At 32.5% G+C, this 14144-nt stretch overlaps 1 protein-coding gene across 1 annotated transcript in view; it reads left to right on the top strand.

The window, feature by feature from the left end:
• The window catches only part of LOC134692619 (uncharacterized), a 79112-nt gene that overhangs the window by 62455 nt on the left and 2513 nt on the right, over window positions 1-14144 (top strand). Inside the window, exon 2 of the mRNA XM_063553078.1 lies at window positions 6141-6201. Within this exon, the coding sequence (XP_063409148.1) occupies window positions 6141-6201 (61 nt within the window). The remainder of the gene's footprint in view (window positions 1-6140; window positions 6202-14144) is intronic.

Below are 14144 nucleotides of genomic sequence, written 5' to 3'. Positions count from 1 at the left end.
CTAAGGGACATCTTTTGAAACATAAATACTACGCAATAACAAAATTTAGGCGGAAGAAAAAAAAAATAATAATAATTAAAAACCAATTGTTCAGAGAACAATTGCAGGTCTTTCCACTAGTAAAGATCTATTTTGATATTGAAATATGAAAAATCAGTTTAAAATGTTAATTCCTATGGCTTTATGATATATAAATATGAATTTAAAGCAAAGGTCAAAATCTAGAACGTCCTATTAACCTATGACCTTGACCTCAATTTTAAGGTCACAAACCAAGGACCTTAAACCAAAAGACCCTAGGTCTTTAATATGTTTGGTTAATGAGTAATATCACTTTACGCGTTAATCTAAATGTAAGATGGGCAAAAACTCCCATTCATTGTCTGCGCACCCTTTCAACCAAAATACATAAGTAAGGACATGTCGCAACTAACAATTTATGAAAAATTATTTGTCGATATGTTATAAGGTATTTGAAAATAAGTGAAAATAAGCCAAAATCACAAATTTAAAATATGACCTTGACCTTTGACCTTGACCTCATTTTCATTTTTTTGGACCAAGGACCTCAAATCTGAAGACCCTAGGTCTCTATCACTTATGGTTTACTAGTTAGAAATGCATTTCCCTTGAATCAGATGAAAAAGGGGAATAACTCTCATATGGAGTCTCCGTAAAGCTTCGGTCCAAATGAATATCCTTATCTTTAAGATGTAACGAGCAATTTGGTAAAATAAATTTGTTGTAATCTTTTACGGTTGCGAAGGAGTAGTGGCCACAAGAAAAACAGTGTTTGGGAAGATAACTCTTACAACGTAAAGTATTTTGTTACGCAGTTGTAAATTTTAAAGCATATAAACTATACGATACCATATTCCAAATATCTAAGCGACATCTTTTGAAACATCAATACTACGCAAGAAAAAAAATTAGGCGGAAGAAAAAAAAAAAAAATAATAATAATAATAATTAAAAACCAATTGTTCAGAGAACAATTGAAGGTCTTTCCACTAGTAAAGTTCTATTTTGATATTGAAATATGAAAAATCAGTTTAAAATGTTAGTTCCTATGGCTTAATGATGAACTAATATGAATTTAAAGCAAAGGTCAAAATCTAGAACATCCTATTAACCTATGACCTTGACCTCAATTTCAAGGTCACAAACCCAGGACCTTAAATCAAAAGACCCTAGGTCTTTAATATGTTTGGTTAATGAGTAATATCACTTGACGCATTATTATAAATGTAAGATGGGCAAAAATTCCCATTTATTGTCTGTGAACCCTTTCAACCAAAATATACAAGTAAGGACATGTCGCAACTAACAATTTATGAAAAATTATTTGTCGATATGTCAGAAGTTATTTGAAAATAAGTGAAAATAAGCCAAAATCAAAATTTAGAATATGACCTTGACCTTTGACCTTGACCTTATTTTCATTTTTTTGGACCAAGGACCTCAAATCTGAGGACCCTAGGTCTTTATCACTTATGGTTTAATAGTTAGAAATGCATATCACTTGAATCAAATGAAAAAGGGGGAATAACTCTCATATGGAGTCTCCGTAAAGCTTCAGTCCAAATGAATACCCTAATCTTTAAGACGTAATGAGCAATTTGGTAAAACAAATTTGTCGTAATCCTTTACGGTTGCGAAGTAGTAGTGGCCACAAGAAAAACAGTGTTTGGGGAGATAACTCTTACAACGTAAAGTATTTTGTTATGTAGTTGTTAATTTTTAAAGCGTATAAACTATACGACATCATATTCCAAATATCTAAGCGACATCTTTTGAAACATCAATACTGCGCAAGAATAAAATTTAGGCGGAAGAAAAAAAAAAAAAAAAATAATAATAATAATAATAATAATAATCAGAACAAATACAATAGGTCTTTCCACGGAAAGGTGGAAAGACCTAATAATAATCAGAACAAATTCAATAGGTCTTTCCACGGAAAGGTGGAAAGACCTAATAATCAGAACAAATTCAATAGGTCTTTCCACGGAAAGGTGGAAAGACCTAATAATCAGAACAAATTCAATAGGTCTTTCCACGGAAAGGTGGAAAGACCTAATAATAATAATCAGAACAAATTCAATAGGTCTTTCCACGGAAGGGTGGAAAGACCTAATAATCAGAACAAATTCAATAGGTCTTTCCACGGAAAGGTGGAAAGACCTAATAATAATAATAATAATAATCAGAACAAATTCAATAGGTCTTTCCACGGAAAGGTGGAAAGACCTAATAATAATCAGAACAAATTCAATAGGTCTTTCCACGGAAAGGTGGAAAGACCTAATAAACAGAAGAAATACAGTAAGGTCTTTCCCTTTTGAAAAAGGAAAGACCTTAATTAAAAATTTGTAAGGGTTCCGCGGAACCCAGTGTCTCGCCTATTTTTGCTGTAAATCGCAGGCTCAACAACAATGAGGAAAATAATCAATAAAAATATTCCTCTTGTTACTATTCAATGATTGTAAGAAAATCTAAGTCCATTTAAAAGTAAATTACAGAAAAAACGGAGTAATCTTTTTACAAACTTTACTTCTGGATACAATCTTATGATCATAAATAAGCTTCTGTCGAAGTTTGGTACAAACCCGATAGTTTAAGAAAGTTATTAAAATTTTAAAAACTTTAACCACAGAGTGAATGTAATGGTTCCCCGCGGAAAAACTAAGTCCATTTAAAAGTAAAATATGGAAAAAATGGATTTATTTATTTACAAAATTTACTTCTGGATACTATCTTATGATCATAAACATGCTTCTGTCCAAGTTTGATACAAACCCAGGATAGTTTAAGAAAGTAATTAAAATTCTAAAAACTTTAACCACAGAGTGAATGTAATGTTTCCCCGCAGAAAAAACTAAGTCCATTTATAAGTAAAATACGGAAAAATGGAATTTTATTTTTACAAAATTTACTTCTGGATATTATCTTATGATCATAAACAAGCTTCTGTCCAATTTTGGTACAAACCCAGGATAGTTTGAGTAGGTTATTAAAATTCTAAAAACTTTTACCACAGAGTGAATGTTTTGTTTCCCCGCAGAAAAAAAACTAAGTCCATTTATAGTAAAATACGGAAAAAATGGAATTTTATTTTTAAAAAATTTACTTCTGGATACTATCTTATGATCATAAATAAGCTTCTGTCCAAGTTTGGTACAAACCCAGGATAGTTGGAGAAAGTTATTAAAATTCTAAAAACTTTAACCACAGAGTGAATGTTTTGTTTCCCCGCAAAAAAAACTAAGTCCATTTATAGTAAAATACGGAAAAAATATAATTTTATTTTTCCAAAATTTACTTCTGGATACTATCTTATGATCATAAACAAGCTTCTGTCAAAGTTTGGTAGAAATCCAGTATAGTTTAAGAAAGTTATTAAAATTTCAAAAACTTTAACCACAGAGTGAATATTTGTTGACGCCGCCGACGACGCCGACGCCGACGGAATGTAGGATCGCTTAGTCTCGCTTTTTCGACTAAAGTCGAAGGCTCGACAAAAACCAATTGTTCAGAGAACAATTGAAGGTCTTTCATCAAAACAATATATTTTGATATGAAAATTTTGAAACTAAGTTTAAAATGTCATTTCAATCGTCAAATGATAGCTTCTAGTTCGCTGATGCCAAAAATATCTACATTTTTTTAAATAAGGGAGATAATTTGTTACTTCCGGTTTGAAAAATGTTACTTTCGATTATATTTGAATATTGACTTGACACTGATTCCAAAAATATCTGGTTCTATATACTTTTATATTAATAAAGTACAAAAAATGGCTACTTCCGGTTTACAAAAGGTCACTTCCGGTTTACAAAATGTCACTTCCGGTTGTTTTTTTCGGGGTTAAATGGTTTGATACCTTTTTCCAAAAGTTTCATTGCTTTATCATGTATAAATATAGAATAAAAGCAAAGGTCAAAAACTAGAACGTCAAATTAAGCTATTACCTTGAGATCAATTTCAAGGTCATGAACCAAGGACCTCAAATCAAAAGACCATAGGTCTTAATTACATTTGGTTAATGAGTTATATCACCAAACGCATATTTTTAAATACAAGAGGGGAGAAAACTCCCTTTTACATTCAACGTACGCTTGCAATCAAAATTTACGTCTTACGACATGTCGCAACTAACAATTTAGTAAAAATAATTTGTTGATATCTTATACGGTCTTTGGATATAGGTGAACATAAGCCAAATTCAAATATAAGAGTATGACCTTTGACCTTTGACCTTCACCTTATTTTCATTTTTTTGGACCAAGGACCTCAAATCAAAAGATCCTAGGTCTCTATCACTTATGGTTTATAAGATAGAAATGCATATCACTTATATCAGATGCATAAGGGGAAATAACTCTGGAGCGTTCATATCGCTTTGGTCAAAATAGGACAAAGGTTGCGAAGGATATAACGATCAATTTTGTAAAATAAGTTTGTCGTAATCTTTTACAGTTGCGAAGGAGTTGTGCTCACAAAGAAAACAGTGTTTGGGGAGATAACTCCTACAAAGAAAAGTATTCAGTTACGCAGGGTAAATTTCAAAAGCGCATAAACTGTTCGATATTATATACCAAATATCTAAGCGACATGTTGGGAAACAAATATTTATCGCAAGAACAAAAATAGGCGGCAGAAAAAAAAAATAATCAGAAGAAAAACAATAGGTCTTTCCACAGAAAAGTGGAAAGACCTAATAAATTTAGTGTAAAAAAGATATTTAAATCAAATATATGTTGGCGTAAATTAGAAAAATTAAATCCTATAAATTAAATGTAGATAAGATTAACTCAGAAATTTAGCTGATGTTCTAAATTTCACTTAATTTGTAGTTTAATCTGTTCATAAATGTTTTGAAAATTTTAAACCTGAAATTTACGATTATTTCAAATTATGTAAACGCATCATTTCATGCAGTGTTGTTGTATTGACTCACGATATACTTTTAGACAATAAATCCATTAGCAGAGTAATCGGTCAAGTTGTAGGTTTATCATGTAATCCAACAAAACATATATAGTTATCTTATTTTTCGGATCAGTCAAATATATTTTGATGGGTGTGTTGTAAGAACTGTGTCGGAACCAAGATTTTAACAATATTTTAAATCTTATAGAAAATTGCCATTCTAATTGTCAGTGATCATGTTTGTAAATATATCCTGCATGTAGGATATACATTTCCCAACGATATTCCAGAGCTTGCAGCTACTATTCAGACTTGTAAAACGTCACCAGTGTCTGAGCAGAAAGTTGATCAACCCGGGGTACGCCAAAGAACGTATCGTCATTTTCCTAAACAAAAGTTCATCGGACGTTGTTGATAAATATTCCGTACCAACTTCACAAATAATACATGATGGTCTTGATGTATAAACTATGTGTATTGATGCTGTTTATCATGTTTATCATCTTCATAATGTGTTATATTGTTCTTTTATTTGTCTTTGTTCTATTGTAAAAAAATAAATACGTTTACTGATTGTTCCGTTTACGATAATACCAATTCATATGGCTCGGTACTTCTACATCCCGTCATTGTGTTTGTATAATCTTTCTTTATTTGCTTGTGTACTTTGTACGTGTGACGTTTTGTGTATCTTTTGTACATATGACGTGGCTGTGTATTTTTAAACATCCTGTCATTTGGATTTCGTTCTATTAAAATGCAATTTTCTTAGTGTGCTTTTTGCGATTTTAAAATACTTTGAACTCCACAATTATCTTATATCAATGCGTTGTTTGTAATATCTTTCATTTTTGCTGGTGTGCTATGTACGCGCTACTTTTTGTATTTTATTGGTACATACTACGTAGTTTTGTACATTAACATTTTACCTATTATGTCTGTTTTGTTCACGCATTTTTATAGATGAAATGGAATTTGATGCTACTGTCACACAAAAGAGAGGTTTAGCCCTGTTAAACCAGGTTCAATCCACCATTTTCTACATTTAAGAATGTACCTGTACCAAGTCGCGAACATAACAGTTGTTTTCCATTAGTTTGGTGTGTTTTATCATTTGATTAGGGACTTACAGTTTTGAAGTTTCCTCGGAGGTCAGCATTTTTTGTTACGTTTACTTTTACGAAATTAAAGGTTTATTTTTTTTTCAGGTTAAAAAGAGTCCTGATGACAGAGCAAACATACGCACGAGTCCGGAAGACCTCCTTCCAAGTAATAACAAACCTTATTTATTTCTCAGTCGTATCTTTATCTTTTAACCGATTACATATATCAATGGCTGTTAAATGTATAACTTCTAAGTGTTGTCTTAAGAATATTCGTATAAATATCGAGAAAATACCCGAGAAAGAAACATTTCGTTTTTATAGAAATACAAGCCATAATTTATAAGATCGGTTTTTAACTTTTACAATGTATGTTGTTTTATTCGTCTAACTTTTCTTGTCGGGTTGATGGTTGATCAATTTTTTAGGTAAGGGGTCAATTAACATATGTTTATTGAGGCGTTAAGGTGATTTGATAAGAACCATTAGTTCCCCTGCAATAGCCAAAAGATGAACTAATCACCCTCATATTATTTTCATTTACACTGAAAGGTAACTTTTAATTCCACATGTAATTAAAACATATCCATTGTTTGCATATGCATCAGCTTACATGTAACCAAGAATAGCGTTTAACAATCCTTTATAGTAGCATCATTTCATCCTTTTGTTGTAGTTCCTAGAGATGACTGAACTTTCCAAATTAGGGCGTACGTTTGGTTGTGCGGGACGTAAAAGTACGAAGCAACGACATGTCGGACTTGGCACGTTAAATATAATGCCTCGTTCAGGGAGCGTATTACCCCTTTTGCGCGTTATTCACCCTTACAAGGACTTTGAGAGGGGTCCGTTCATTGTAAGTGACTGGTTACATAACAAACTGTCTGTCCATATCCAATGTACCTTCTATTTCTGGGCACAGTTTGTTCCCATAGGAATGCCTACAATTTGTTGGAAAAGTTTCCGAACTCAACAAATATGTTGTCAAAAAAAATTTCAGCATACTGACCACTTGTTCTTCTGTGAAGCATGTTTTTAACTTTTTGTTTGTCACTATTAACGAAATATGCCTTATGATATCCCAAAGTAATAAATGTATACCGTATGCTACCATTTGAATGTTGAAAGGCATCGTGGATTATTTGCCTTCATTGGATTTTTCAATTTCACATGGGGAATGGTGGTATACAGGGTTGAAAAATCAAAAATGTATACAAGCAAAAATACCTAAGAGTCTCCTGTCCTCAGCTCTAAAGACTGCGTTTTATGTTGTGTCATGTGTGCTGCTGTTTGTTTGTCTTTTTCATTTTAGCCATGGCGTTGTCAGTTTGTTTTAGATTTATGAGTTTTTACTGTCCCTTTGGAGCTTTCGTCCCTCTTTTATAAAGGAACCTGTTTTTTTTTCAATAAAAGACTAACACATGCCATTACATTTAATTAGTGGTTTTGCACTTTGCGTAAAAGTTTAGGGAAAAAATGCCATTAAAGGAAGTAAAATAAATTACTGATATTAAACCGTTTAATATCATATGGTTAAAACTATATAATTCTAGTTATTAGATTTTTAAATTTAAGATTCATCCTCTGTTTTGTTATAGAATACAAGTGGTCTTTTCAATGTAGCGAGAATTCCTACACCCGTAGGTGTCCTTCAGCTGGCCCCTAAAAATATGTATACTAGTACAGTGATAATTGACGTCATACTAAACTCCGAATTATACACAAGAAACTAAAATTAAAAATCATACAAGACTAACAAAGGCCAGAAGCTCCTGATTTGGGACAGGCGCAAAATTGCGGCGGGGTTAAACATGTTTATGAGATCTCAACCCTCCCCCTATACCTCTAGCCAATGTAGAAAAGTAAACGCATAACAATACGCACATTAAAATTCAGTTCAAGAGAAGTCCGAGTCCGATGTCAAAAGATGTAACAAAAGAAAGTAAATAAAATGACAATAATACATAAATAACAACAGACTACTAGCAGTTAACTGACATGACAGCTCCAGACCTCAATTAAACTGATTGAAAGATTGTCTTCATCATATGAATATCAGGCACAATCCCTCCCTTTATGGGTTTAGTATCATACTATCATAAAATATATGAGAAGAACATAACCCGTGTCATGCCAATAACTGTTTAAAAAAAAATTGTTTGGAATGAAGATTGGTGAAAATTCTACTGCAACTGATGCTAAAAGACAGACATTATGTCTTACTACAGTCCACCGTATAATCCCTTAAATGGTTTTATTAAGGTTTCTCAATGTTCAGAGAGCATGGCAGTCTCTCCATATGAGGCATCGATTTTAACGTGCCCATTGTGACCGGACGTTGCTGCGTACTTGTTCATCCTAAACACCTTATATCACGAAAGGGTTGTACTACCATCAGGCAGAACTTAATGGCCATATCTCTATTCTTATAATTAAAAGTAAACTCACGTCAATGTCTTCAATAAAAAAATAGACTTTCCAACATAGTCCAACCTCCCTACTATTATTGTCTCCCGGAAAGCGGAGAGTTGGCAGAAATGGTCACAAATTAAACTGATAATAATTGTGGGTCTTTTTTTGTATTTCCCTTTCTTAGTAGTTCATATTTCATATATATTAAACTTCAGGATTTTAAACCGAGTTCGTTTCTTTTGAACGTTTTAATACAAGGAACATTTATCGTCAAGTATCATTTCCAAGAAATCTGTGAATTATTCATTTTCGTTAGTAACAATTTACGTGCATTGAGAATATTCGATTTCGAGGTATTACCTAAATCTGCTTAAATGAGAATAGAAAACGTGTTTTTTGTTGAAAATTTGAATGCACTTTTAATACTCCAAATTCCACAATTTAAGACGCCTTCATCTAAAAGTCTAGTTATATTGCATTTCATCTGAGTTAACAAATAACATTACAGTCGGCGACAACGATAGATTGATTTAAATAAAGACCCACACAAAACATGTAGAACACAATTGCCAAATTTAAGTGTTCGCCTGGTATTAAGAACGAATATTGTGGATTTTGACAAACAATTGAGACATATTACAGAGGATCTACAATTCTGATCTGACGTGGATATATCCCACATATACTTCTTAGTTATTAGTACATAACTAAGACATTGCAGAATAAAAATAACGATAAGCACTTTTGACACACTGTCAAGTAATTTGTATTGAGGATAAATAGATGCTTTTATTTACTTGCACTGGGTTGATGTCAGTATTGCAGAAAGTACTGTGTTAGTGTGCCACTGAAGATGGGCTAATTATGTGCGGAGAGAATTTATAAGACACTTTTTTCCCTAAATTTCAAAGCGGACAAAGTTCATTGATTGCTGATTGCTTAATGTCAAGTGACAAAAACTTCGTGCATGTTCAGGACAATATAATAATACATACAAGAGGCAGGTCTTGTGATAGAGGCCTTTTGTCATGAGGGTCAAATGAATTTCTCCTGCCAATTGGTAATGAGTGCATCTGAAGCAGATAAAAACAGGCCAACTTCGAACCCCTTGAAATTTTGCAATTTTGAAAGCGTTCTCAACGTTCAGAGAACATGGAAGTCACTCGACATGAGGCATCGAATTGAATGTTCTGAGTGGATGTGGATGCGCACTTGTACATTCCGCATAGCAAACATAACTCTCCACTTTGCTTGAGTTGTACAGCCAGTAGGTAGAATACCTTAGTGCCCATATTTCTATTCACCAGTAACCCATTGGGGTTATAACTAAGATGGAGGCAGCAAACTTCAAATATTTGTTAAATATAGGGAATACTTGTTCTCCAACTCTATGTCATATTACATTTCAAGAAGTCCAACATTTTACTAACTAGAATCTCTGAATTGCATCAATTGAAAAAAGACCATAAAAGATCAGCAACCTATACCAGAATCCCTGAATGAAGAAAAATTTGCCAAAAAAAGCGAATAACATGTCAATACTTGAAACCTCAAATAGACATGAAGGCATGTGTTCAGATTCAATGTTACTTTTAGAAATAAACACAAACACGTTGATAGGTCTTAGGTTCTTTATTTCATCAGAATTGAGGTTAATATTCTAACAATATGACCCTGAAATAATAACAATATAATTCTTATACAATTTAATAAGTAGTAATTATCAATTACTATAAAATCAATATATCTATATGCATAGCAGAAAACTGTAGATTTCCTTTGTTCCTTAAAATAATATTTTTACAAGCTACACGAAACGATATTACACCATTCCGAATTCTGAATTAAATAGATTTAATCTTGCACACTTTAGATTAAGTAATAATGATTGGTTGTGGGACGCATTGACTATTATCAAACGTGCGGTGTGCATTTAATGGATATGGACAGAAATTAGGCCCTGCAACAGGCCACATACTGACCACACAAAGAGTAGATTGAAGGAATCTCAACGATCAGAGAATGTTTATCTGAAAGTCTTGTTAAAAGTTTCAAATAACATTAGAGTCGACGACAACGATTGGTTTATTGAAAAAAAAAGATCAAAGATTATAATTGTGAATCAAATTAATATTCGACTGGTATGAAGGATATTGTATTTTCATAGCCCTTAAATAAAAAAAAAACGATAAATAGGGTCAACAACTTTTGTTTTATATCGGAAACCATAACACATTGCAATGCAAAGGTGCAAAAAACATGTCTCTACCCTACATTATATTTAACGTCCCTACGTGGATGTGTATTTGTACATCGCACCTTCCTACGCCAAAGCCATGAAGGCGGAACCCTTGGTTCTTAAATGTAGAGGTCTGTAAGGATTTCCCTAGGAGGTTCCATTCCATAACTTTTGAAACTGTAAAAGTTTGTAACTAACACACCATGTGCTAAGATGCGTCTTTACATTCCCTCTTATTCAAAAACATAGTTTTATTCAATAAAAATATTTTGAAATGAAACAAGTATCGGCCACCTAAATCCGCAGGCATATTTTCTGTAGATCGACTGAATAGTTGTTGTTTGCTTTACATTAAGCAGAAAAGCTTTCTTTTATTTGCACGACGGAAACAAATTAAGAATACTTTTACAATGCATTTACTGTTAAAGAGGGACGAAAGACACCTAAGGGAGAATCAAATACATAGACAGAAAACAAATTGACAACGCCATGGCTAAAAATAAAAGGACAAACAGACAAATAAGACAAAACATAGAAAACTAAACTAAAGACAAAGATACACAAACCCAACCAAAAACTGGGGGTAAAGTGAGATATTATTTTATTTATTTTGTATTATTTTAATTTTAGTTTCTTGTGTACAATTTGGAAATTAGTATGGCGTTCATTATCACTGAACTAGTATATATTTGTTTAGGGGCCAGCTGAAGGACGCCTCCGGGTGCGGGAATTTCTCGCTACATTGAAGACCCGTTGGTGACCTTGTGCTGTTGTTTTTGTATTTGGTCGGGTTGTTGTCTCTTTGACACATTCCCCATTTCCATTCTCAATTTTATCAATAGACAGAAGAAAGATGACATCGAAGAATATATATACATATACAACTATTTTCTATTTTAATATGCAATATTTTCTACAACCGTTCTTTATTAACGGCGAAATAAGTCAAAATGACGAATTGAACCTTGTGTGACAACGATGGTGTTACTGGAATGTTTGTTACCGTGCAACAGGTTCTGTTTCTGAAACTGGCGAAGATGCCGAAACGAATGACAGTGACCGAAGACTGATCCCCTGCCTATTGAACATAAATCCACTGGCGGAACTAACTCACAGACTGGTAGAGCGAATACAAACGAAGACTTTCAGTATGGATTTTATTTTCACTTTATTGAACGGATGATGTCAGTTCAAAAGGCTGACTCCGACTGAAGAAGTAACTTCAGTCGAAACATTATAAAGATAGACAATGTTAACAGGTTGCCAAAGAATTAAGATTACATAATAATAAAGTTGACAAATTTTACAAACATAAGTTTAACACTTTAAGTAACAATGGACCGTAATTGAAAAACGGATTAATGTCATTGTGATCATATATTACCTGGACAAGAACTGATAAAACAGATATTGAAAAGAATTGTCTATGTACGACATTAATGGATTAAAATAATTATGAAATGAAATAGTTGTGTAACATAAATTAACGCAATTTCATGAATAGGTTTTTACACAGTTTTAGATTAAAAAGTGACGCAGATGAAAGATCTTCAGGAATGCAAATCAGAGAACATTGTCTGTTGAATTAGAATAAAATTGTCTGAAAGATTTAACAAATACTATAAATAATACAAGAAACAAGTCTAAATGTCCGAAATGAGAAATACATAAATTAGTCCGACTTTTTCCACGTTCACACTTGCCTCGAAACTGTTTAATTTCTCGTTAAATTGTTCACATTGTACGGAAAGAAAGGTACGGGAAGATAGATATTGACACGGAGATTGAAAAACTAGTCATTATGAGCATCTCAATACTTGTATTTCTATGTATGGAACAAAAGAAATGGGTCATGTCAAATTAAAATACACCGGTTTTGTCATTGTTGTTTACTACACAATCACCCGGTTTCGTCTATATATATCACCCGGTTTTTTATATTCTTTTAAAACCAACAATTTTTGAAAAGCAACGTTAACACGGATCTGAACATTTTCTTTTGACAGAATTTAAATATATATTTATTGTAAAGTAAACTTGGCGTGTTTAAATCTATTTTAAACGGGCACTTTCGGACATAGGTAATTATAGTAATACACATTTTCCTAATGAAAGGTGTATCCGTTATTTCACTGATCTTCAAACTAATTTTAAATGGAATATAAATACTGAATAACAAAAACTGATATCTAATTATTTTATAACATTATGATATTTTTGTTTTATAGGTTTTGAGATACATCGCAATATGTGCCCACCTTTTTAACCAAAAAAAACCCCAACTAAATAACGCTGAATAAACAAAATTTAAAACATCACCAACAAGTATTCAGAAGTTAAGATGTATATTACTAGGAAGTGTATAAAGTTTGATACAATAATAAAAACACACTCCTGTTTTACTTACAAAGTCCTGTAACTAAAAAAGATTTAATTTTATTTTCACTAAAAGGTTTACAGATCGTTTGACCATTACAAGAAATCACTTTGTTAAGTTTCACGAAAACTGGATAAGCCCAAGTTACGATGCGATATGTTTACGCTGGACAGAAGGATAGACGGATAGATGGACGGACGGACATAATGACTGATAGATGGAGGAACGGACGGATGGAAGGAAGGACAGACGGTTGGAAGGATGTGAACAATATTACAGCCTGTCAAAATTGTGACGGGCGTGTAAAAACGCAATGAAATGAAAAAAAAACTGCTAATTAAAGGTCAATCAGTTTTATAAGGATATCGGCGAAGGCGATTTATTTGTATATCTTGACTACCTTATTCATGTTTGCTATATGACTTTTATATGTTTGAAAATAATAGATAGAAAAACTAATGTGATAATTTTATAGTAAATGGACAAATGGTAGAGCTCAACATTTTGAAGATAATCATTGAATTTGCTATGTCTAGGGCTGTTTTTAAATAATTGACATCATGCACTTGCATGCCCCCCTTTGTTTATTATTGCATGCCCCGGTCATCTTGGTTGACAAGCGGGGTCACAGTAAACTTTTTAAAACTAGATACCCTTATTATAATTAAAAAAAGACATATGATTTTAGATAAGGTTTGTTAAAAAGCAGCCTAGTAATTTTAGATGTGAAAATTTATGTAAAAAATTGTATTGAAAGATAATAAACGACGGTCGACCGCTGCCAAGTGATGAAAAAAAATACGTTTCCTGTTGGGTCAAGTAAGCTAAAAACAACCAAGAATTCCAAACACAATTACACCGTTCTTGAATTAAAAAAAAGTGTAACAACTGAACATTTCAAATTTCAAGAACGAGATAACTTGATCGGACATAGCAAACAACTTCACTGGCGTTTTTTTTTTCAATAAAAAAAATGAGACATATTATTTATATTTAAGTGTACGCAGTGACATGTCACAAATGCTTAAATGATCGCAATTCAATTTATTACAAGATCTGTAAGATAATAAAAAAATGGTTA

Source organism: Mytilus trossulus, chromosome 12, assembly GCF_036588685.1.
Source record: "Mytilus trossulus isolate FHL-02 chromosome 12, PNRI_Mtr1.1.1.hap1, whole genome shotgun sequence".
NCBI classification, from domain to species: Eukaryota; Metazoa; Mollusca; class Bivalvia; order Mytilida; family Mytilidae; genus Mytilus; species Mytilus trossulus.
The sequence above is the reverse complement of the archived record's forward strand: the minus strand, read 5'-3'. Positions and strand labels throughout refer to the sequence as shown.